This window comes from Haliaeetus albicilla, chromosome 2, assembly GCF_947461875.1.
Source record: "Haliaeetus albicilla chromosome 2, bHalAlb1.1, whole genome shotgun sequence".
Taxonomy (NCBI): Eukaryota; Metazoa; Chordata; class Aves; order Accipitriformes; family Accipitridae; genus Haliaeetus; species Haliaeetus albicilla.
Window position 1 is genome coordinate 32,725,436 of NC_091484.1, and position 21,858 is coordinate 32,747,293.

Consider the following 21,858-nt stretch of genomic DNA (forward strand, 5'->3'; position numbering starts at 1 on the left):
TTCCTTCCTCTCTTTGCTAGTGTGTTAAAAAAAATCATGGTGTCAAAGAAAACAGATCTATTTATCAACAGCATGTATGGAGGTGTTAATCCTAGTTCTTACCCATTACCCATTAAGACAGAAATAAATTAAGTTCAGAAATTTATACATTGAGAAACAACAAATGAGGCCCCTAATTTTATGCATGGTGTTAAGGCTAGAGACTTCTGAAAGTTAAATTGATTTCTGGAAGTTTTCATTCTGAAAAATGAAAAGTAGAGTAAGTGCATGTAAACTGTGACCAACTATCTATCATTCCTTCCATGTAAACAGAGACGTGGCAGTTTTTTGTAATTTTTTACTTCAAATTATTATTATTCAAAGAAGATACATCACGGCCATATTAATGCTGAGCTTGACATTTGTGACAAGAAACAAATGGTTGCAAGTTAATTCCTGTCTTCTCTGAAGCCACTGAATGAGACAGCAAATCTTTTAAATTTCTAGTGATTTACTGCATTTTGCCCTGTTTTCCTTTACTTACAAAGATGCTGACTGTGTAATTCTGGCAAGATGCTATAAGATTATGAGGGTGTAAGATAATCAGAGGAGAAAGCTGATAGCATGAGCCTACTAAAATAAACCTGTCTTTGATAGCTGCTGGATTGAAAGCATTGGAGAGAGCCCTTATTAGAAAGCAGTTCCTAAAGCAATTGATACCCCTGAGCTTTTCCAGATGAAACCAGCCAATCTGCTAATGTTTGTTCATATTTGAAAACAGGAAATACAGGCAAGGCCAGAAGTTTCAGGGTTTTGTTACATGCTTATAGAAATGCTGAAATATGTAAGCAAGTAACTGAGTGCACACAAAATATGCTTCTGCGAAACTCAGTCCTGGGAAAAGCCAGGATTCATCCTGTCTGCTGGGTCCTTTCCAAGATGACCATTAGCAACACTCCTTTAAGAGACATACAGTGCTTACACGAGTCTTTGGGTCAGTATCACCAATGCATACCATTTGCTACTTATGTCCTACCCTCCCCATGGTGAACAGCATACAAATGACTAACCTATAAGTTGAAATGGCAGCTTCTTGGAATGTGCCTGTTAAAATGCACTGTGTAAAATATAGGAGAAATATATATTAATAAGGGGAGGTGTATATTGAACATTTAAGATATTTGCAGTGCACAGATTCAAATAATCAAGACGTTTTCACCTTGGGAAATACCTGAGTTTATCCCAGGTTTTGTATATCTTTTTTCTGTTCACTTGGAAAACAAATAGGAACTTTTCTTTGATGGTTAATATTGAGCCTACCTGTGTTGATTGGCAATGTTCTGTCTTTTGCTTCTGCGGTAAATGTGGGAAACATTAACAGGCCAAATACAAATGGTGTGTTTAGAGTCCAACATACCTGATTTTGTTTTGTTCTGAGATAATGTGCTCGGTTTTGTTTGTTATGAGCGTAAGCTATCTTTTTCAAAGCAGGGTTTTAACCAGGATAGTACTTAACTCTCAGCCCAACCTCCACTGAGCATTGTCTAGATGTGTTTATTACACTGGCAAATGTTTGATGTTTTTGTTTGGGGGTTTTTTGGTGCTTTTATTTGCACCCTCGAATCCAATTCTTCGTCTTTTTACTTCTCAGGACAGCTCATCGGTCATCCAGTTCGTCACAAGAGCGAGGGTACGGGTGGACCCTGACCTCAGAGTTGTGGAGGTGCCCAATGGGAGCCCAGAAGAAAAACCAGTAAGTAAATAAACCTGAAGAGAAAGGTTTCCTGATGCCAGTGGGCTGGAGATCATTGAGAGCTCTACGCAAACCGGAATTTGTGGCTGGGCTTGGGCTGGGCTAGCCCATGAGAGTGCCCAGACTTTGGCTAGACTAGCAGTGCTGTGAACTGTGCTTCTGTGATTTTGCTCTCTGTGATAACCATGCCATCACAGTGAATGATGTTATGTGGAGCAGGAGATTCTGTGTTGTACTAGCCAAAATTGTAATACCCTTGAGGTATTTGTGCAAAAATTAGGTTTAGCTTCCTGTTCTAGGGTCAACGTCTGCTTTAATCTAATTCAGATTTTCCTTGACAACCTAGCAGAGACTTGAAACCCCGGCAAAGTCTTTTCAGATGTGCCAGTATGAAATATTTAGAAGTGTTAATGATATTTTGGGAGCTGTGAAAATGGGCAAGGAGGTCTAAACTTTCAGAGGTTCATTTAGCTGTTCAATTGTGCTGAGCTGGTGGACTTCATGTATGATCTGATACTGCATTTTGTGTTGATCTGTGTGAGGCTGGATTGAAAATTGAAGGGGAAATATTAAAGTTCAAGGTGAATTCACTGTATAGTTTTGGCTGTAAGTACAGTCTACTGGAGAACAAGGAGGTGATGACTTTGGTTTCCTACTACCAAGTTGCCTAATACTTACGCATGAAAATTGAACAGGGGCCCACACCCAAATTCAGCTTTCTTTTTGCCTGGTGAAATTTTAAAGTTTCATTTCTTATTTCTCTCTCACATGAGAATCAAAGGTAATCTGGAGTACTTTCAATTTCTCCTCTTGCTGTGTATTTTTGGAACTTGATCTAGATCCCATTTCTCAGTTATCTTTTTATCCCCAATGACTGTCATCACCACTAGCCCATGCAACCATTCTTTCATTGACTCTGTTTCAGTGAGTGCTATGGAGGTTTGAGTGTGAGAGCATTTAGTCCAACACACTTTTGGAAGACACTGATGTCCCAAATTAAAGCACTCATCTCAGAGATACAGGATTTAAAACCCTATGGGCAAAGAAAAAATTGAACTTGCATCTACTTGCTGCCTTCAGTCTGAAAGCAGAGACACCAGTACAGTGACCATCTTTTCCACCATCATGTCTGCGACCCTAAACTTAACTTTCTATTTTATTGGACCTGTCAGAAAAAGAAATTCTTTTATATGACAGGACCCCATTTTTTCCCTTCTGTTTTATTTTCTTTGTCAGGTTTCTGGACCATTCTGAAGAGCATTAAAAAATAGGCTTGGCAGCTGAAATAAAAAACATAGCTAGCCTCCCCTGGGAATGTGCCTTATACGGGACCTGCAGCCCTGATTGTTAATACATTACTTGATCTCTCTTTAGTTCTACAGCTTGCACAGAGCAAATCTTGCAATTTTATGGCAAAATTTCATTAATGACTGAAGTAACGCCTGACTGTGATACCTCTGCCTCAACTGAAACGGAAGAAGCCAGGATCTCTCTGCCAAATATTTTGATCTGTAAAGGGTTTTAGAATCACTCAGAATGATAAGCACAATGTAAAATGCGTGGGATTACTATTTTTTTAATGTTCAAAGTTTAGAAATGCTTTTATCTAGGAATGCAAGCACTGCTGTATTTAATTGTTATCTAGTGCTTGGAGAAAAAAAAAAAAAGAAAACAAAAAAACCCCCAACATTGTCCTTTTCTTGTTCCCAGAAAGCCTTTCATCAAGCCTTAAGTTGCAATGATTATAAAGTACACTGTCTGTCCTGGAAAGCTACATTAATCTTCAAAAAAGAGCTTGCTCCTAATTCCTGGGAAGCCCTAGCTATAAAGGAGCATGCTTGACGTTGTAGCCATGTAACAGCAATTTGTAATTTCAAGTCTTTTCTCATGTGAGTGCCATTTGCTCTCTCCTTTATGCTATTTCCATATGTCTGTTGGCTTCACCATTGCTATATGTTTTGCATAGGGTCATGTTGAGGGAAAAATTTAAGACATGTGGTTTGGCTCAAGGTATTCATTTTTCCCCCCTTCTCTTTTCTTGTGGAATGCAGAAGGGGATAGTACTTGTTGCAAGCCACAGCTATTCAGCTGGATGCAGAGACAGGAGAGAGAAAATATCTTTGTTCATACTCCTCCTTTCCTTTTTAAAGCTCATCCTGTATTCTTTTCGTTGACCATGGACTGCTGTATCATATCTGTTTGGATAACAGCTCCTTCTGAACAGTTGTGCATGGATTTCCTTTGAGTCTATGAGTTTATGAAAGCGTTCCCTAACAATGAAAAACATTTTCTTAGACACTTTATCATGGTAAATTGGAAAAGGCCTTTTTGCTTTCTACAGCTAAATGTAGACTTATTAGCACGTTTAAATGGTTCTTCAGAAGCAGGTGCCCTTAATTTACTGGGCACTTTTGCAATATAGTGTACAATATCAGAATGCAAACTATCTATAAAGAAGACAAAAGGAAAAGGAAGATTGATATTTGTGATGCTCGTGTAAGAGTACCAGTGGTGGCAGGACCACCCATATAAATATCAGTTATGTCAGAAACTCCAGTAGATGATTTGTAAGGGAGATGCAAAAGCTTATGTAAATATCTATAAGTTGGGTAGCAGGCTGTCTTTGAAATGAACCCCTTTTTTAAAAAGAAGCATTTATGCAATTTTCAGAAATAATTTGTCTGGATTTGGATATGGTTTCATGTGACTTGGAATGATATATTTTCTGTCTCTGGTTACAATAGGCTGTTTGAACTCTTATATTGGACAAATCACATGAAGAAGGTGAGCAGAGTTTGGATTTGGCTCTGTGGTGACAGTTGTATTAACATGAGTGTATATTGGCTGAAACTGATGGCGTGGTATTTTCAGGAAGCATACTTTCTTTTCTTTAGCATATGGGTTTCTCTGAAGGTTTGGCTCCCTTCTTCTCTGCATGTGAGGCAAAACCAGCAATAAGCTCCATGAGACCACAGTGGTCAAATACCAGATCCAAGGATTCACATTCTGTGCTTGCTGCTCGTGTGCAGCAGGCAGAGTGCTCTTACAGAGCAAAAGGACTTTCCTTTGTGAGTGCCAATGTGGAGGGAAGAAGAGGCTGGATTTCACTGTGTCAAAACCAGCTGAATGCCTCTGAGTCTCCCTGTCTTGAAAGTGAGGAAATGCAAAGCTGAATAGATGAAAGAGGAACTCCAGATAAAATGCACGCAGCTCCTGCAACAAAATGCCCTGTAAAGCTGAAGGCTGCCGTATAGCTGTCTGGTGCTGTCAGGTCAGCACAGGTAGGCTTCATCAAGCCTTTGAACCTTTCCCGCCTCCTGGGTAGAGTTCACTGTTCTCTCATTTTCAGCCCAGTCACACCAGGTTTAATTCCACACAGGCAAGTAGTTGCCCTATAGGGTTGGGGTTTTTTTCTCAGGATTTAGATATGTTTGTGTTTGTGATGATAAACAAATATATTTTGGGGAAAACAACAACAAAAGAAAAACTTTAAAAAATTAAGTTTATTGTTGCGAAGACCTACAAGGTGTTTTTGAGAGGTCTTTATATGCATATTTATATGCAGAGTGATTTAAATGCATATTCACATGCCTAAGCTTTAGCCATCTGCCTGCAGCGTGGAGGATTCCTGACTTTGACCTGTTCTCCATGTCTGCGTTGGAAGGAGCAGCCTGTGGTACTAGACAGTGCTCATGATGTCCCAGCCTTTTTTTAATGCACATGGGAATATCTCTTCCACTCATCAACCCACCACCACCCCCTCTTGCCTTTTAGAAACACTCAGCATTTTAAGCCACCTGTTCTCTCCAGCTTACCTTTGAGATGGGCGCAACATCCTAGCCTGGTTGGAGCCAGATACATGCTTCCTCCAGCAGCTTTGCGGCCTCCTTTCCAGTGGGTTGTTTGCAACCTTATTGTTTTCACCACATTTTGTTTTTCATTTCGTTGTTTTACCTTTCCATCTGTTGCTGTAACAATCCCTTTATAGATTTTCTTGTCTTTACAGTCCAGTCTGGCAGGTAGGAACAACACTTGGGTAAAGGAATAGATCAATACACAACAGCAATAAAATACAGTTAATTTCCCAGGGACAGAGACAAGCAAGTAGCATGGTTACCTCAGGTTTGTATTTTTCAAGAACTTCCAAGGTTTTTCTTAGTATATGTAGATAAATACATATATAAAAAGGGATGCATATACATACATGTACAGATGTATAGGAGAATAGTGTCTTTACTGCAAGTCCCCCAAGTATAACAGCACTTGAATGGACAAGTCAGCCAGCAGTGCAATGTGGTTTGAAACACCAGAAATATTCTGGGTAATAATACAGAAATAAAATAGGATCTTTTTATAAGCCCATGCCTTCCATAGTGCTGTGGTTCATGATACAAGTGCATAAAATTCATTTAGTGTGCGTAAGCAAAAAGAAATGAAAATTTTGCAATTATGTATTCCTCACCAGATTTTGCTGAAGTATGTTTCTTGTCTTTCTGAGTCCCAGTGCAGCAGCATGTGCCTATTCTGCAAAGGGCTTCAGCACAGTATGAACTTCTAAGTATTTGCAAAATTCCTACTCAGTTAACTTCTTAACTTCTTGCCTACACACTTTACTGAAATAGGGTGTTTTAAAAGCATTAAAAAATATATAAAATTCTGGTTCTTTTCAATCTGTTCTCTAAGACTATCAGAATATAGCAAGTGTTTGGTACAGGTAGAAGAGGAACTGGTAGGTGCCCTTGTCCATGTGGGTTCCATATTTCAGAAATCAGTGGTAGGGTGCAGATCTCTGTTATTTTACAGAAAGGCAGTTACATTATGTAAAACCTGATTGACATGTGAGCTACAAACAACTAAATGACAAGCTACGCTGACTCCCAGGCTTTCCCACTTTCAGATCGCACAAGTACAGTGTGAAATGCAAAAGATAAATACGAAACTAAAACTCCTCATACATTGTCAGGACAACTGTTTTTTTCGTGGCCTTTGCCTGGTGTTTCGTCAGAGTCTGAAAACAAGCCTGTAATCCACTCCATATTTTATGACCGTTTCATGTGCTTTCTCTTAACCAGACAGCTGCCACCCCCCACCGCCCTCTCTGGGATGCTTTCCCGCTCCCCCCCACCCCCTTATCTTCTGTATCAGTCACCCTTACCACTCCTGTCTTCTCTGTCGGTCAGGGCTGTGGGAAGTGCCCTGGGCTGGGGGCTGCCTTGTGCTCCCCAGTGTGTTGGCTGTCCTATAGGGGCTGTGCTGCTGGGGTGGATGGGGCGAGGGGTTCCAGGTTCGCTTGAGATTGGCTTTCAGAGACTGCGCGATGGCCAGCGGGTCAAGTGGCAGGCGGCTGATAGCACACTTCTCTTTAGTAACGTCACCCTCTGCCTCGAACCTCCCCCCTAGGATGACTTGCTTCCCTGGCCTCCCACCACTTACTGTACTGGTTCTTGCTGATACTCCTGATGTGTGATGTACACTGACTGTCTGCTCAGTCTGGTTTGATTGGGGTTTGGCTCGGGTTTTTTGTTATTGGTTGCTTCTTCACCAAAACTCATTGCAGTGGCTGCTTATTAATGCAGGCAGACTTTGAGGGCTTGAGAGGGATAAGGACATTAACATGTGCAACTTGCCTGCTCCTCTCCAAACCACAAAGCCATGAACAAGGGGGTTTTATGCTTGTATGTTGATTCCAGACTGCTAGAAGAAACTGGATAGATAAGAAGCTGTTGTTGCTCTCTACCCTTACAGCTTGAGCTGTGCCTGCAAAACCTACAGCCAAGCTATTCCAGCCAGTGTGCTTCAAACCTGAAATGTGGGGCTCTTGGTGTAGAGATGATGTATAATTTGATCTCTGCAGCTATTCCTGGCTCTGTCTTTTGGCAGCTTGAAGGACACACAGATCTGTTGTGCTGGAGGTTGTGTTAACTTTTACTCTCTGAGTAGTGGAGAGAAGGTACCACCTCATTTTGCATCCAGGGACTGCTTGAAAGGTCTCTTCACTGAAGTTGGCAATACTTAAAATGTTGGGAGGTTTTTTCTTTTAGAGTCAGAAAGAAAAATAACATCAGTGCCTTATCATCTAAGAAATAGTCATCTGACTTGTGTCTGCAAGATGGATGCTAACCATAGCCTCCTTGAGAAATGGACTGCCACATCAGATCATCTTTCCAAGCTGGCTCAGAAATACGAAAAAGGCACAAGATTTGTGTTTGATCTCTCTTTTCTGGTATTTCCCTTACACTCATCTTGGCTATGAGGGACGCTCTGCTGCTTAGGAAACTTTCTCTATTCAGCAAGATGTCTTAAAAAGTCTGACAAAGGCTTTGTGCTAATGTCTGAAATGCTAAAATTATTTTTTTTCTCCGGTGAAGAACTGGTCCATGTTCAAGAGCTATTCTGAGCATTGTGACACTAGTTATGGGAATGTGTTTGGATAACGCTATCTATGTATAGCTTCATTCCTGTCCATTTGTTGTTTTCATGTCTCGTCATCAAATGCCTGATAATATCTCATCAATATTAAAAAACAGTGTGTGTAAATCAGCTGTGTTCAAATTCTTCCTCCACAAAAGCTGTGGTCTTAACCAGTGTTAGTCTGTGAAACTGAGACAAAGGATCTTTGAGTACTTCTTTATGGGAACACCATGACAAAATATAGCCCTACTAGCCTGCTTTCTCTCATCTGTGCCTGTGATTTTTGTGGGTGTTTGCTGAGGCTGCGTATACTTACGGAAACAGAGACATGTTCATTAGTGGGATCTTGGGAGGCTGTCCTGTCCCGTTTCCCACTCCAAGCAGGGCTGTTGCCTGCACTGGCTCAGGATCCCCATGGCTTTGTCTGAGGACAAAGGAAACCTGCAAGGATGGAGAACCCAGATCCTCTTTGGCCCCTTTTCCAGTGCTGCCGTCACCTCCCTGTGGCAACCTTTTCCTGAATGCCCGCCTTCAACATCCATATGGGCTTTTGGTATCGCATTCCCTTTGCTGTCTCATAAATGATGCTGTTTGAATGGTGTCACCAGTGAGTAGAGGTATTTCATGGATCTCCCATGGGCCTCTTAAAGATGAGTATCTTGGGGTTGCGTAATTGTATCTGACTCAAACTCCCAGATTTTCACCCACTTTTAGCTACCAATTTTTTTTGTTTTGTTTAAAAGATTGATTTAACAATTCATATCTAGAAAAGGGTTTTGACATTTTTAAGCAAAGATGATGAAAGTGGTTTGTGAAGGAGGGAGGAAAACTCACTACTTTGCCTTCCAAAACAAACCAAAACAAAGCCAGACAAAGCAAACGTATTACCTTTAAAAAAATCTCTGTTTCCTCTCTGCATTTGCTGGATATTAAATTGCAAAATTTAACATAGAAATAGCTCTCACTGAGGAGAACTGGTTTTGAGTTTTCCACTGAGGAACTGGTTTTGATTGAAATAAGAGACTGGAAATTCACATAGTGTATACGAGCGGTATAATTTGCTCCCATTTTCTTCTTAAGGGAGACAGTTAAGGAAAGCTCTTTGTAGGATGTATTTCCCTGCCATACATGCTATACAAAAAGAGTGAAGAGAACAGCAGGGGACTGCTTTCTGCATTCCCAGAAGAACCCATGCCTGCACGCGCCCTTCCCTCTTTCACACAATGTGTCTTGTGAAGCACAGCAGGGACAATTTGTATTCAATAGGGATGTATGTGAGTTGTCCCATTTTTTGTGAAAAAAAGTTGACAAGCTCAGCATACATGAGTGTTTCATGGGAAGCATCAGGGTGTTTGGCTGGGCCAGGAACATGATGAGTAAGACAAACCACGCGAGATGTCATGGCAATCCTTGCCAATGCCCAAGGGATGGAGTTTTTCATGCAAACCTTTGTGCACCTTTGGTGGCCCAGCACTAGAACAAGCTCAGTGTCTGGGGTGGGGTACGGGTTTGGCAGGGTAAGAGTTATTTTGGAGTGGAAGCTGATATCCTTTGGATCCAGTGCATGGCTACTCAAATTCCACTTGAAAGCTTTAAATCCCTTGCGAAAAATAGATGGAAAGCACAAAATTAAGGTCGTATTCCGTATTTGTTTGACAGATGAAATATGATCATTGAGGCCACCATGCAATGTGTTTAATAAGATGAGTACAAGAGAAAACAATACAACTTCCAATCATAAAAAGATCTTTTTCTAATTGCTTTGTAGGTGGTCTTTGAGGCTTTGCACAATCTGGAGCCTCGTGGGTATGTTGTCGGATGGATCATTGCCATCAGTTTGCTGGTGGGAATTCTCATCTTCCTGTTGCTGGCTGTGCTCCTATGGAAGGTAAGGTAACAGATGCAACATAAACACCAAGGCTAGTCCCAGGAAAAAAAGTTTGAATTTATCCTTGTATTTAACATCCATTTGCTTTAGGAACCAAGTAATTGTCCACTCCATTACAAAAGCTGTCGGCCAGCAAAAATATTTTCATATCCAGGCTTTTGTGAGGGTCAGGGAGAGACTCATGGTGTAGAGAAGAAGTGGAAAAGTGGAATTTTTTTTAGGGCCTGGTTATTAAAAGTTGAAACCTCTGATACCATTTCAGGACAAAGGAGGATCCCTCTTAGAAACCTGCTGTTCTCTCACACTTAGATACTTGGTACATCTCTATGGTTTTCTGATGACTGAGGCTCACTGATTTCAACAGTGTTTCCTGAAAATCAGGTCAACTTTGCTTGACCAGCTAAAAGATTGGGTGCATGCCTAGCAAAAAACAGTCAGTAGCTACTGTTTTCAAGAGGTAAATGCCTGGGGGAGAGGAGTATCCAGCAATAAATTCTTCAGATCCCTCAAAGAAAGAGTTCCAGATGAGTAAAATGCATTACCAGAGCAAGAAGCGCCAGGACCTGTTAAAAGCCAGCCTTCACACCATCTCTGATAAGATACAATTCTTGTACCCAGACACTGTTACGTGGTAGAACTGGGCTGATGCTGACACTTAGCAGCAGCCATCTGGTGTGGTAAATATGAAGGGTAAGGAGCTTCAAGTGTTTTCATTCCTCAGTTCCCTGTTACCAATCCATAAATTTAAAAGGCCATGGTCAAGGTCAGGGACTGTCTTTGAGAGAAGTAAATTTCAAATTCACACATGGGAACAAATCCAACCTCATTTTATTTCCCGTGGCGGAGGTCCAGCAGCCTGATTTGCACTGTTTAGCAGCATGTGCGCTGCAGGCTCTGCTCGCCGACTGTGCCGGGACTGGAGGTCACAGCCCCGATGTGCTGCGAAAGGACATATCGCTGCAGGTCGCGAGGCTGCAAAATGGATTTACAAACCTAGGCCAAAAACTGGCCATGCAATTCTTGTTATAGATTATGCAGATGTGTGTATAGCTTTGTTATAGATTATACCTCTACTTCATAGATTATATGAATTTTATATGGGTTATAGATGTAAAGTATTTTTATAGTCAGTTTTGAAGATTTTTAAGCATATAATGGCCAGGTCAAAATTGACTGTGCTTTCCATTTGGAAAACAATGTTTGACCACAGTCTAGAATATCTTATAATTTCTCTTCTGTTTTTCTGGCATGCAGGAAATGCTTTTGCTTTATGTGTCAGAAAGAGTGAAGAAAAAAAAAAAGTCTGTGCAATTAAGATGGTAGAATAACCATAAGAATGGAAAGTGTGAGATTGGAAGAGGCCCAGGGTTTATGTCCCAATGACACACAGTTTTGAAAAAGGAGTTACTGCTGCTAATACCTGTATGACTGATTTCATATGGCTCATTTCCTGAAAGTAAAAAGGCAGTAGATGAACTGTTTGAAAATGTGCAAGATAAGAGGAATAGCACCTTTCACTGTGAGTCTCCATGAGAATCTGACACAAGTTCAAGTCTTGGTCTCTACTGAAATTAATAGAGTCCTTTGCTTCCTGGCTTAATCTTGAAACTTGAGCTCTTTTAAATTTTATAGGGATCATTCACATACACATGCAGAAGCTGCCGTTTTGTTGCATGAAAGCCTTGAGGAAAATTCTGAGTGACAGCAACAAATAATTGTAATTAACACCAGGCTTATATAGCCCTTTCTGCACGCAGATGTTAAAGTGCTGAGGCAAAGCAAGGTGAGATGACTTGTCCAGAGTCCTGTGGCAGAGATGGCAGTAAAAGCCAGGCTTTGTCAGCTGCACTCCAGTGCTTTATCCACAAAGTTGCATGATTACTAAAGGAACCAATAACTTAAGGTTTTGTTTTAGAGAAGAGTGATTAAAAATGGGTAGCTGCTAGTATCAGCCAGTATTTTTATTTAAGTCTTAGTCTGGAACATAAACTTACATAAGTAATACTTTGCACTCACTAGTTGCTATGTTTATTAATGTTACTGGCAATATTAAAGTTGTCTGAGATAAAACTGACATGGGAAAGTTGCAGTCCTAGAGAGGAATCTTAATTGTCTGATTGTTAATATTTGTTAGACAAAATTGGCCAAGCATATCCTATAGTCATTCCTAAAGTTTGCGTGTGAAGAAGAAAAAAAACCACACTTATTTTAGAAGTGTTTTAGTCTTTAGCTGTGAAATGAAAGAACAGATTTGAATTAGATGGGAGTTTGGGGCATCTTAGAACCGCTAGTGAGAGCTAGAAATAACCCAAATTTTAGCACTAGAGTATAAACTAAGTTATATTTTTATTAAGAAATTAATTAGAGTTAAAGTGTGGTCCTGGAAGGCAGCTGTTTGCACAAAACAGAGCAGGAGCTGGATCAAACTCATTATAAGGGAATTGAGCACTGGCAGCGCCTGTGTCTCAGCCCTGTGTGGAAGGTACACTCTCACTGTGTGCACAACTGTGCTGTGAGTGCTGCAACACAACAGGCAAATCCTTGAACACACTGATATTTTGCAGACAGAGTAAGCAGCTCCTTAATGTTGCAGAAAAATATTAGAAAACACGTAAATGTTTCACATTACACACTGCTAGAATGAATGGCATTATAGCAGGAGTGAGATCTCAGGGACATTCCAGCCCCAAATCCTATTTTGAATCAGAATAAGGTTACTGTGCATACAATAAGATGAGGATGGTAATTATTTCATTATTTGTAGATCTAAAATTGCACAGTTTAGGGCGTCCATGTCAATGAAAGTGATGTTAAATACCTGGTTGTTTCACTTCAAATAAAAGCTTATTTATTCACATGCAAGACCACAGCCATGTTTATACACACATAACAAGCTTTTTAGCTTGAGCTTGATCAGTTTTTGACTGGCTTTGCTTCTCTGTTTATTTTAGTATTTCATGTAGACACCGTGTTTCCTCTGGTTTAAGTGCATACAGATTCAGAGGGGGTGAGCAGTTTTCCCTGACTTCCACGTAAGGCAGACCGGCAAGAGTTACCCCAGTTTTGCCTATTTTGTTGGATAGCCCAGTTTTACCCAGACACTTGTGGCTATTCGTATCTTGTTCATCCACCCTGGATGCCTTTGTGCATCCACTCTGGATGCCTTTGTGCATGCATCGATGGGAATGTGCTCCCACTCTGGCCGGTTCCTCTGCAGCACAGCTCGCTCTCCCCACTCGCGCCTCACCTGTGGTCTCCCATGTGCAAGAGGAGCAGGAGGGGCTCTCGTGCTGTTGCCCACAGCAATACATCTTGCTTTTTACTGCGGAGATTGGCCTGCTCCTCTTTGGTGGCCTCCAGATGCTTGTGGAGAGTGGAGCAGGGGAGGAGGTCGCTTTGCTTCAGGCCAACTACCCATGTGCTAGACAAGCCGGTGGTTTCACAAGCACTGGCAACAGTTCAGGAGGGAAAGGGGGTCATGGCTGGATTATTCTGGGGAGTCTCACATACACTTCCCTCAGCTGTCAGGACTGCAGCCATGCACGGGGACAAGGTCCACTTCGGGCATAGTGGATTTATACACGCGTAAACCGGGGGAGAATTGGCATTCACCATGCAAATGAAAAAGGGAAGTGTGATATATTATAACACAATAAATATTCTATTAATAATAGTAGTGTTTTACAATGCTTTGGATTGAAGTTTCTGCATTTGGACTGGCTTGAGTTGTTGAGTGAATTATTCAATCCATATCATTTTAGATAAAGTGCAGAGAAAGAAAAAAAAATGGTTTGAGGCCAGAGGATGTCAAAGAGGGGATGTGTAAGCAAGCACCAGACTGGACATTTGGGCAGCTGAGTGATCTGTGGAGCCAGTTGTGGAAGTGATTTGCAAAACAAAGATTTTATATTTGTTGCAGTAGCATTATTTTGTTTCTTTGTGGCATGTTTAACACAGGAGTTGGACTTTTATCTAAACTTATTATTTATCTGGACATCAAGCTTCTTTCTGAACCGAGCCTGTGCCTGTGGTATCCAAGGTCTGCCTTGTCTAAAATGAGGTTTCTAGCACCGTTTTATAGCTTCTGGATTCCTGGGACAAAGAATTGATCTCTGGGTTTCAAGGTGTATTTGGGCTTCTTGCTTGGAAAAGCCTTATGACTTTTTTCTGTGACGGCACCAGTGTCTTTGAAAGAACACATCTATGTCCCCTACATGCACTAGTTGCCATTGCCTCACATATTGTTTCAGCATTCAGAAAATATCTGAAGCTAAGCAAGGCTAAAGCTAACTTGAAATTCACCTATGTAGCAAAACCCACTGTTTTCCCCATTTTGGAAGGAGACACTTTCCCTTACTTAGGGCCTCAAACATAAAGTCTTTTTAGAATGGGCCAAAACATACAGCTCACCATTTTCCAGTGGAGGAAAATAAAAAAAAGCAAACCCTCTGTGCTTATTCTTTGCCAGTGGTTGCTCTGTATCCTGTGTTACAAGCCCCAAAATACTTTCTCTCCCTTTTATCTACAGCTCAGGTGGCAGCGGCTAGCTACCATTTCCTGGCCAGTCCTTGTACCGACCCCCTTTCCTGGTGGCCAGGTTTTGGAGTAGTAGCTCTGCAATGAAATAAAACTGCTTTCCCCCCCGTCCCCCCCCCCCAGAGGTGCATAGGCACATACAGTTATGGCACAAAACCTCTCTGGATTTCAGTGCAGGGGAGAAGTCCGGCTTTTTTCTCTCTCTCTCTCCCTCTCTATGTTGTCTCTATATATCTATCTATAATCTATATATATCTATCTATAATCTATTTATATATATAATCTTTCCAGGAAGAACACTTTTCAATTAAAAAGTGTCCCAGTTGAGTGTAACACACCCTTTATCACAGCTGTCTAGCTTCAAATATTGGGTTTAGAGGTGGGGATAGAGAAACCTGTTGAAACTGAGTGGCATTTCGTGTCTTTGATGAAAGTTGTTGTGCCTATTCAGAGTTCACATGCTTCTTCCTTTCTGTACATGTAATTCCAAGAATAAACCGTTATTTACTATGGTGATGGTTTAAAAATAAGAATCATAACTGATGTTCAGATAAACAAGGCAGTTGGCTCAACTTGCTGTGAGAGCACTTACTAGGGGCTAGTGATGGGAAGGGTGGATTTCACAGCTCACAAAGGTCTTCCCTGTAGAGATGTAGATGGATGCACCAGCTGCCTCAGAATAAGTCTATACTTCTCCTTTTTCTTTTCTTTTTTTTCTCCACCATCTCTCCTCAGTTTAAAACCATGTCAACACTAGTTTCTCACACTTTTGTCCAAGTTCCTGCCCAGCTTGTTTTTCAGCTTGTCTCACTTACAGAAGTATGATCCCTACCTGTAGGAACTACATAGCCCATACCTGTCCCATCTGTCCATCAAAACTGCAAAAACTGTGACTTCATTTGTGTTCTCTGAAATTCCTCTTTCTGTAGTCCTCAAATCATTGCATTCTGTAGAGTTTTTCTGATAAACTTTTAATTCTGTTGCTTTTGTTACCCATTTATATAGTAGCTTGAAGTAAGCTGTTACTTGCTATCTCATGTGTAGGCTTCTCAGGGGTACTACTTTTTTGACACAGATTCTAGGTTCAGTAGGCCTAGAATTATGCTTTTTCAATATTATCCTGTTACAAATAATAAAAAAGCAGTCAGGTGATAATTAACTTCTGTGATTCAAAATGAAATGCATATTATCTCCCAAACGTGGATAGATCTTCATTATGTATAGCAGCTAGGAAACCTTGAGAAGGCAATGGGGCAGTGGAAGTGGTTGGTTGTCTGTATAAATCATGATGTTTTCACCAGGCAGAAGTCAGGTGCATCATTTGAAGTCTGCTTATTTTCTTAAAGAACAGTCAAAACTGTGTTTCATTTTTTCCTTTTCCTGGACCAAAGTGAGCATCACAAAATGTTTGTAGACCCTTGGCTTCCCAAGACCAAAAGGATTTGTATTCCTGCAAGTCACTCACATGTTGGGTTTTCTACAGTAGATTATCTGGGTGATTTGCTGTGCTTTTTGAATTCTGTCTGAATGTTACAGGAAGATTGAGTTTGGGCATCTTTTATTTGTTCTTACACAAGTAAATGGGTAATGCTGCTATTGTAGCCAAAGCACTGCCTTCCCCAGTGAGTTTGCTGGCTGCCATGTAATATTTGCTCACCACCCTCAAGAGCAAGGTTGGCAACATTTCAGTGGTGGTGTGTGTCCAGCACTTGTGAAATGCCTTTGTTATCTTTCTGGATAAAATGAGCTATGTAAATGTACAACAATAATGTTGTGGCTGAGGGTTCTCTCAGGTCTCAGTGTCCTCCAAACGGGAGCTGTGCATGCCAGGGCACTTTGAGAACGTCACAGTCATTGCAGCTATGTTGCTCTCATCCTGGCACCGTGTGAACGAATTGAATCCACTGGCAAGAGAGAGGTCAGGTTCTGGTTCAGAATATCTTTCTGAAAAGAAGAAAGATAGCCATCATTTTCAGGAGCCCAAACCAGAAAACGAATACGTGTGTAGACTGAAAAACTGCAAATAAGTACCTAAGATTCCAAGGTTCCCCACTGCCAGAACACAACGTGTATTTATTGGAAGTCGTTAGCATCCCTCAGACCCAAATGCCAATAACAGAGAAAGCGTGACTTGCATAGTCTGAATTCTCTCTTTAGGCTTGGTGTCACAGTGGGAAATGCTGTATTATGACTTAGACCAGCCATAGCCATTGCCTCCTGGTTCAGCCAAACCCATGAAAGTAACTTATTCTGATAATTATGGACATAGTGCAACTTTCATTCAAATATTTTTGGCAGGTCAAATATATCAAAATATGATTGTAAAGTTACTTTTTATTGATTCCAGAAATAGTCTTTAATGTTTAGTCTCTGGTTTTCAAACAAAGCCAGAAATATTTCAGTAGTTTTTCTTTTTTTCTTTGGAGAGGAAATGGAAAATATGGACTGAGATGTGTCTTAAATTAATTGCAGTTACAGGAATGATATATCTAATTAATGTCCTATTCCCTGTGGAGATTTAAGAAGTCAGTATATAGTAATTTGTCTAGACATATCTGCAGTAGACATTGTGTTCTTTCTAATTTTTGAGACTGATAATCAGAGATGAACGTTGGATGATGGCTGTGTTCATTCTATGACGTTTTAAAAAACAAACTACTTAGTAAAATTTCGCAATACGAAAAAATCTTTAAACTATTTGGAAGTGTTTAAAGTTTTAATGTTGGCTAATTTGCTTTTTGATTGCACTTACAAGTATACTGGTAACATCTGTCATGCAAGTTACTGTACATAGTTACCATCCTACAAGAAGTTCATGCATTCATTAAACTCAAGTTACCAGAACTCAGCACTGAAAGAACTTTAAAAGTCCTGTCACTGGAGTTGTCTTCATTTCTAAAGTACTGTTAAGTACTGAGTCCTTAATGAAATATATTATGTATGCACAAATAAATCAAGTGCTAGGTGAATGAGTCTTGTCTGAGGCAAACTAGATCTTAGCTACATGGTAAAGGTATTCCAAAGGTAGACACCAGAACTACCAGCTTTATTCACTGCAATCGCAGGTAGGTCCATTGAAGCCAACTGAACAACTCCTGGAGAAAAGTCGCATGAGATGTGGGTAGAGGAACAAATTAATGATGACTGGGCTTTGTGTTTAGAGTGGTGTGACACTCGAGCACCAGTGAAAACAGCAAGGCATGTTACATTAAAAAAAACTGAAGTACTAAATTAGATTGTCCATACCAATGTCCATCTCTGTGTGTAGTTCTCTCTTTCACACACCTAAATGCATCTTTTCCATGCATGCTGCTAGTCTGAATTGTGTATGTACTTTGAGGTACCTAGCCTTCGTGACTGTTTTTTTAAAATTTGGCCCTTGAGATAGATATATAGCATTTGGTTAAATTAACAGTTTATTTAATGACCGCTTGAGCTAAGTTTAGGAATTGACTGACTGTTCTTAGCAAAAAAAGAACACTTAAAGTTTTTTCATATTATTTCAACATTACAAAGTAACTGCCTAATAAAATGTGTGTTTAAAAACTATGCTTGTTTTACTACTACAGCATGTAAAATAAAAGTCCTTCTAAAATCTATGGAGGACTACAGATCTTCACCCTAGGTACCAACAGTAGTATCTTAAGTCAGTTAGCCCAGCTATATGGAAGTAACTTAAAAGTTAAGTGCAATTTTGTGTACATTACTAATTCTTTTCTGCCATAGCAATGTCTATCTGTTGCAATACATTGGGATCAGATACAGATGCTAGGTATCAAATTCCTCCATAGTAGCTAAACAAAGTGTTTGTAGAGGAGAGCTATCTTTGAGCAAGCTGCTGAACTTCTCTTTGTCTCAGTTCCCCAGCTGCATAAGCATATATAGCATTGTGTGTATATACAAAGTATATATTGTATGTGTATACATACACACATACACCAGCCATTTGTGGAATGGTGATGTTTGAAGCATATGTATTTATCTCCTTGTACATATTTCATTGAGCAAATGAGGACCTACATTACAGCAAAGTTAAGGTATTTGCCTCTCAAAAAGTCAATGAAAAGACTGAATAATCAAAAACAGACCACTCTAGTCCTCATGAGCTTACCTTAGCCACATTATCATCCTTCCTCCTAAATATACAGTTTCTCCTTTAACTGCAGGCAGGACACGTGGCTTCTTTCCAAACATGCCTTTTCCTTACAGGGGGGCCCAGACGGTGGCAGTTTGCCAGTCTTTTATGGAAAAGCTGATACACAATATCTGTTCGTGACCCCTCTGTACTGTGGCAAGGGTCCTTTAATTGGGAGGAAGGAAATAGTGCATCCTCTTGGAGCTGGTGGCTTGCCAGAATTATCCAGGGCCACGCGAACCCAAGTGCAAGGTACTTTTTCCTGCCTTCTTGGCAGTAGTAAAGTGAGATGCACTTAATAACCAGTGATCAATCTCTGCAGGGGGAAACACTCCATGCTTTCCATCTCGGTAGCACTGCTTTGCAGAGATTGGGGGTGTTGCTGCTCTGCTGACTGGTGGCATCTTGCTTGGGGTGAGGTTCCTGGCCCTGCTTTGAGCCATGATTAGCTGCATGTTTTTCCAGCTGTGGTACTATTTATGAGAAGGGAGAAGTGCCCAAAGGGCATGCACCCAAAAAAGGTGAGGAGAAGAGTATGCTAATTCTTTCTGAAGGGCCACAAGGTGAATGGCTAGGGACCTTTGCCTAGATTAAAGAGATGTGGCAGTAAAAGGTTCATGATGTAAGTCCAGACTGTTCATCAGGTATGGCTGGATGGTGTTTACAGTAGATGAAGAAACTGTATAATAGAGGAAAGACAGCTTGTGATTAAGGCACTGAACCCAAAGTATCTTGTCAAAGCCTAGTTCAGTGGGATATTTCTTCAGTGGTTCTTAAATTTGGTTTTATTTTTTACTTACACCTATGTCAGTACTTACTTCACCCTCTTCTTTTTACTTGTTGGCTTGTACTGTGGTCAGTAACTTCCATTAGAAGACATTTGTCAGCAGAGCCATACTGATAAAAATCAATACTTTTTGTGTGCAGCTTAGTACCTCAGTATATATACTAGAGAAACTTAATTAAAAAATTGTACAAAAAGTGGCAAAAGTGTCCGATACAGTTTTGGATTCTGTTTGAACATTGTCATTCACAAAACTCTATTCCTAGCTCAGTTATAGTCTTGAAACACTACTGTAAATCAAGACATAATTTTTTTACAGCAGTGTGCAACTGTTTTTATCAGTTTTTTCTTGTTTCTTAATGGGTGATGTTATTGGGAAAAAGACTTTTGAAAGAAATACAAAACATAACCATTCTTCTACAATCCACATTTCAAACTATATCTGGTTTTATTTGACTAGGAGAATAAGCCTCACTGGGCATGATAAAAATGCTTTAGATATTTACCCAACAATGAAAATAACAAAGGCAGTGATATTGCTTGCCCTCCGATCAGCTTTGTTTTTTCCTAACTGTGGATTAAATTTTATTTTGTAATATCGTCACTCTTCAAACATACTTATAATTGCGACCCTAGAGAGATAGCCACAGGACGGTACTGCAGGAAATGCTGGCTAAATGTTTATACTTTTGCAGTTTAGAAAAATATAAAGTCCAGTAATTCAGTGATCAGCCTTTGGATGTGCAGAAAATAGCAGCAGAAAACAAGACAATTTATTGTGATGTTAATTCAACACTTTGAAATCACTTTGACTGAAGTTTTCAGTTTGTGTGAGTGCTTGAAGAATGCAATTTTATGTCAGTGTTGTTAGATATGAATTATCTGTGATATTTAAGGGATTTAAACCTGGCGTGACAGCTGAAGTAAGTTGTGTGAGCTAGTGAAAGAGACTTTAAATACTCAAGATTGAATAGAGGACTTGACAGTGCTGTCGCATGGCAAGAAATAACTGCACAATAACAGGTGTAATTCCCCAGCCTACAAGTAACACAGAATTTCTGTTGTTCCATTGTTCAGTTTTGCCAGGAACATGCTTTCTGCTCAGCGTATACTGTAGATGGCAGTAAGGTTATGCTAGAAGAGGGTGCATGGGCTGGAAGAACTAAATGAAAGAATGTGTGTAAAACCTATGGAGGGTTTCAGGTTTTGAATCTAAGCCACCTATTTATAGCAGCTCTAATACTTACTTGAAGCACCTCCAGAAAGAACTGGTTATTGTTTGTCACTTCTGGTAAAGACCAGGCCAGCTTTTTCTTTTCATTTTGTTTGGTTCTGCCTGAATTTGTTTGGATTTGTTTAAAAGCAAGCAGACATCTTTGCAGTTTATCATAGCAGATGTGAAATATGACAGCTTGTGAATTCACAGACAATTCAGACACTCTCTCCTTTCCCTGGCGTGGTGCGTGAATCCATTGTAAGTGACACTGATAGCCCCAGGATTTCGGGACTATCCCTATATTCCCAAGGTCTTCAATGGCCGTCTTTCTCCTCTGTGTTTGCACACAGAAGAAATGAAGTAGGACATGGTACCCATGGCGTAGCAGTTCCCCTCTGGTAAGGTCTGCCAAGGTTAAGAATAAAGCATGGTGTATGCTGAGCAGTGTCCTGCTCCTGAGACCTTGCTTTCAGCCACACAGACCTGAAAGGCCCATAACTCAAGAGGCCCTCCTCAGCCTTCCCAAATAATTTTCACCCAACTGTGAAATGCTGACTGTAGTTTGCTTTTCTCATTTCCTGCATTGTCTTTGTTGGCTGATGCCTCTTCTTCCATTATAACCCTTCTGCTTCCCATGGTAATCTCTCCTTGCTGCCTGTAAATGTGTTCCCCTGTTGCTCTTCCTCTCATGAGTGCCTTCCCCAGGCAGAGGTTTACTGATCAAAATATTGTCATAAGTCCTTTCCTTGGATGTGGTGGTGTGAACTCACAGACTGCATGATGGGATCACGGCTCTGGACTTGGGTATTCCTTTGCCATATCCATACAGCTGTGTGTATACACACACGCAGAGATATGTATGTCTGTGTATATGGAAAGCAAAGTCTGGGAGAATTGAACAATATTAGAGACTTATTGCCCATGAAGCATGGGTTGGAGACCATTGGCCCACTGTAAACACCCATTCCACAAGTGAGATCATGACCATGCTCTTGTTAAAGCTGAAGATCTCTCCTCCTCTCCCTGCTTGAAATCCAGGACTAAGTCCCAGCAGTGCTGTCCTCACTGGGTTTTCTGAGTTCCATTAAGGGCTTTGCAGTAGCCACAGAAAAGAGATCTTGTGGTGTCACTTCTGCCCCAGTGACAACAGAGCCAG

The 21,858-nt window shown here is 40.6% G+C and overlaps 1 protein-coding gene across 1 annotated transcript in view; it reads left to right on the forward strand.

Annotated features, from left to right (window-relative positions):
* Window positions 1–21,858, forward strand: part of ITGA9 (integrin subunit alpha 9) — a 230,582-nt gene that overhangs the window by 200,356 nt on the left and 8,368 nt on the right. The window contains exons 26-27 of the mRNA XM_069770014.1: window positions 1,631–1,732; window positions 9,912–10,031. Of these exons, the coding sequence (XP_069626115.1) occupies window positions 1,631–1,732; window positions 9,912–10,031 (222 nt within the window). The remainder of the gene's footprint in view (window positions 1–1,630; window positions 1,733–9,911; window positions 10,032–21,858) is intronic.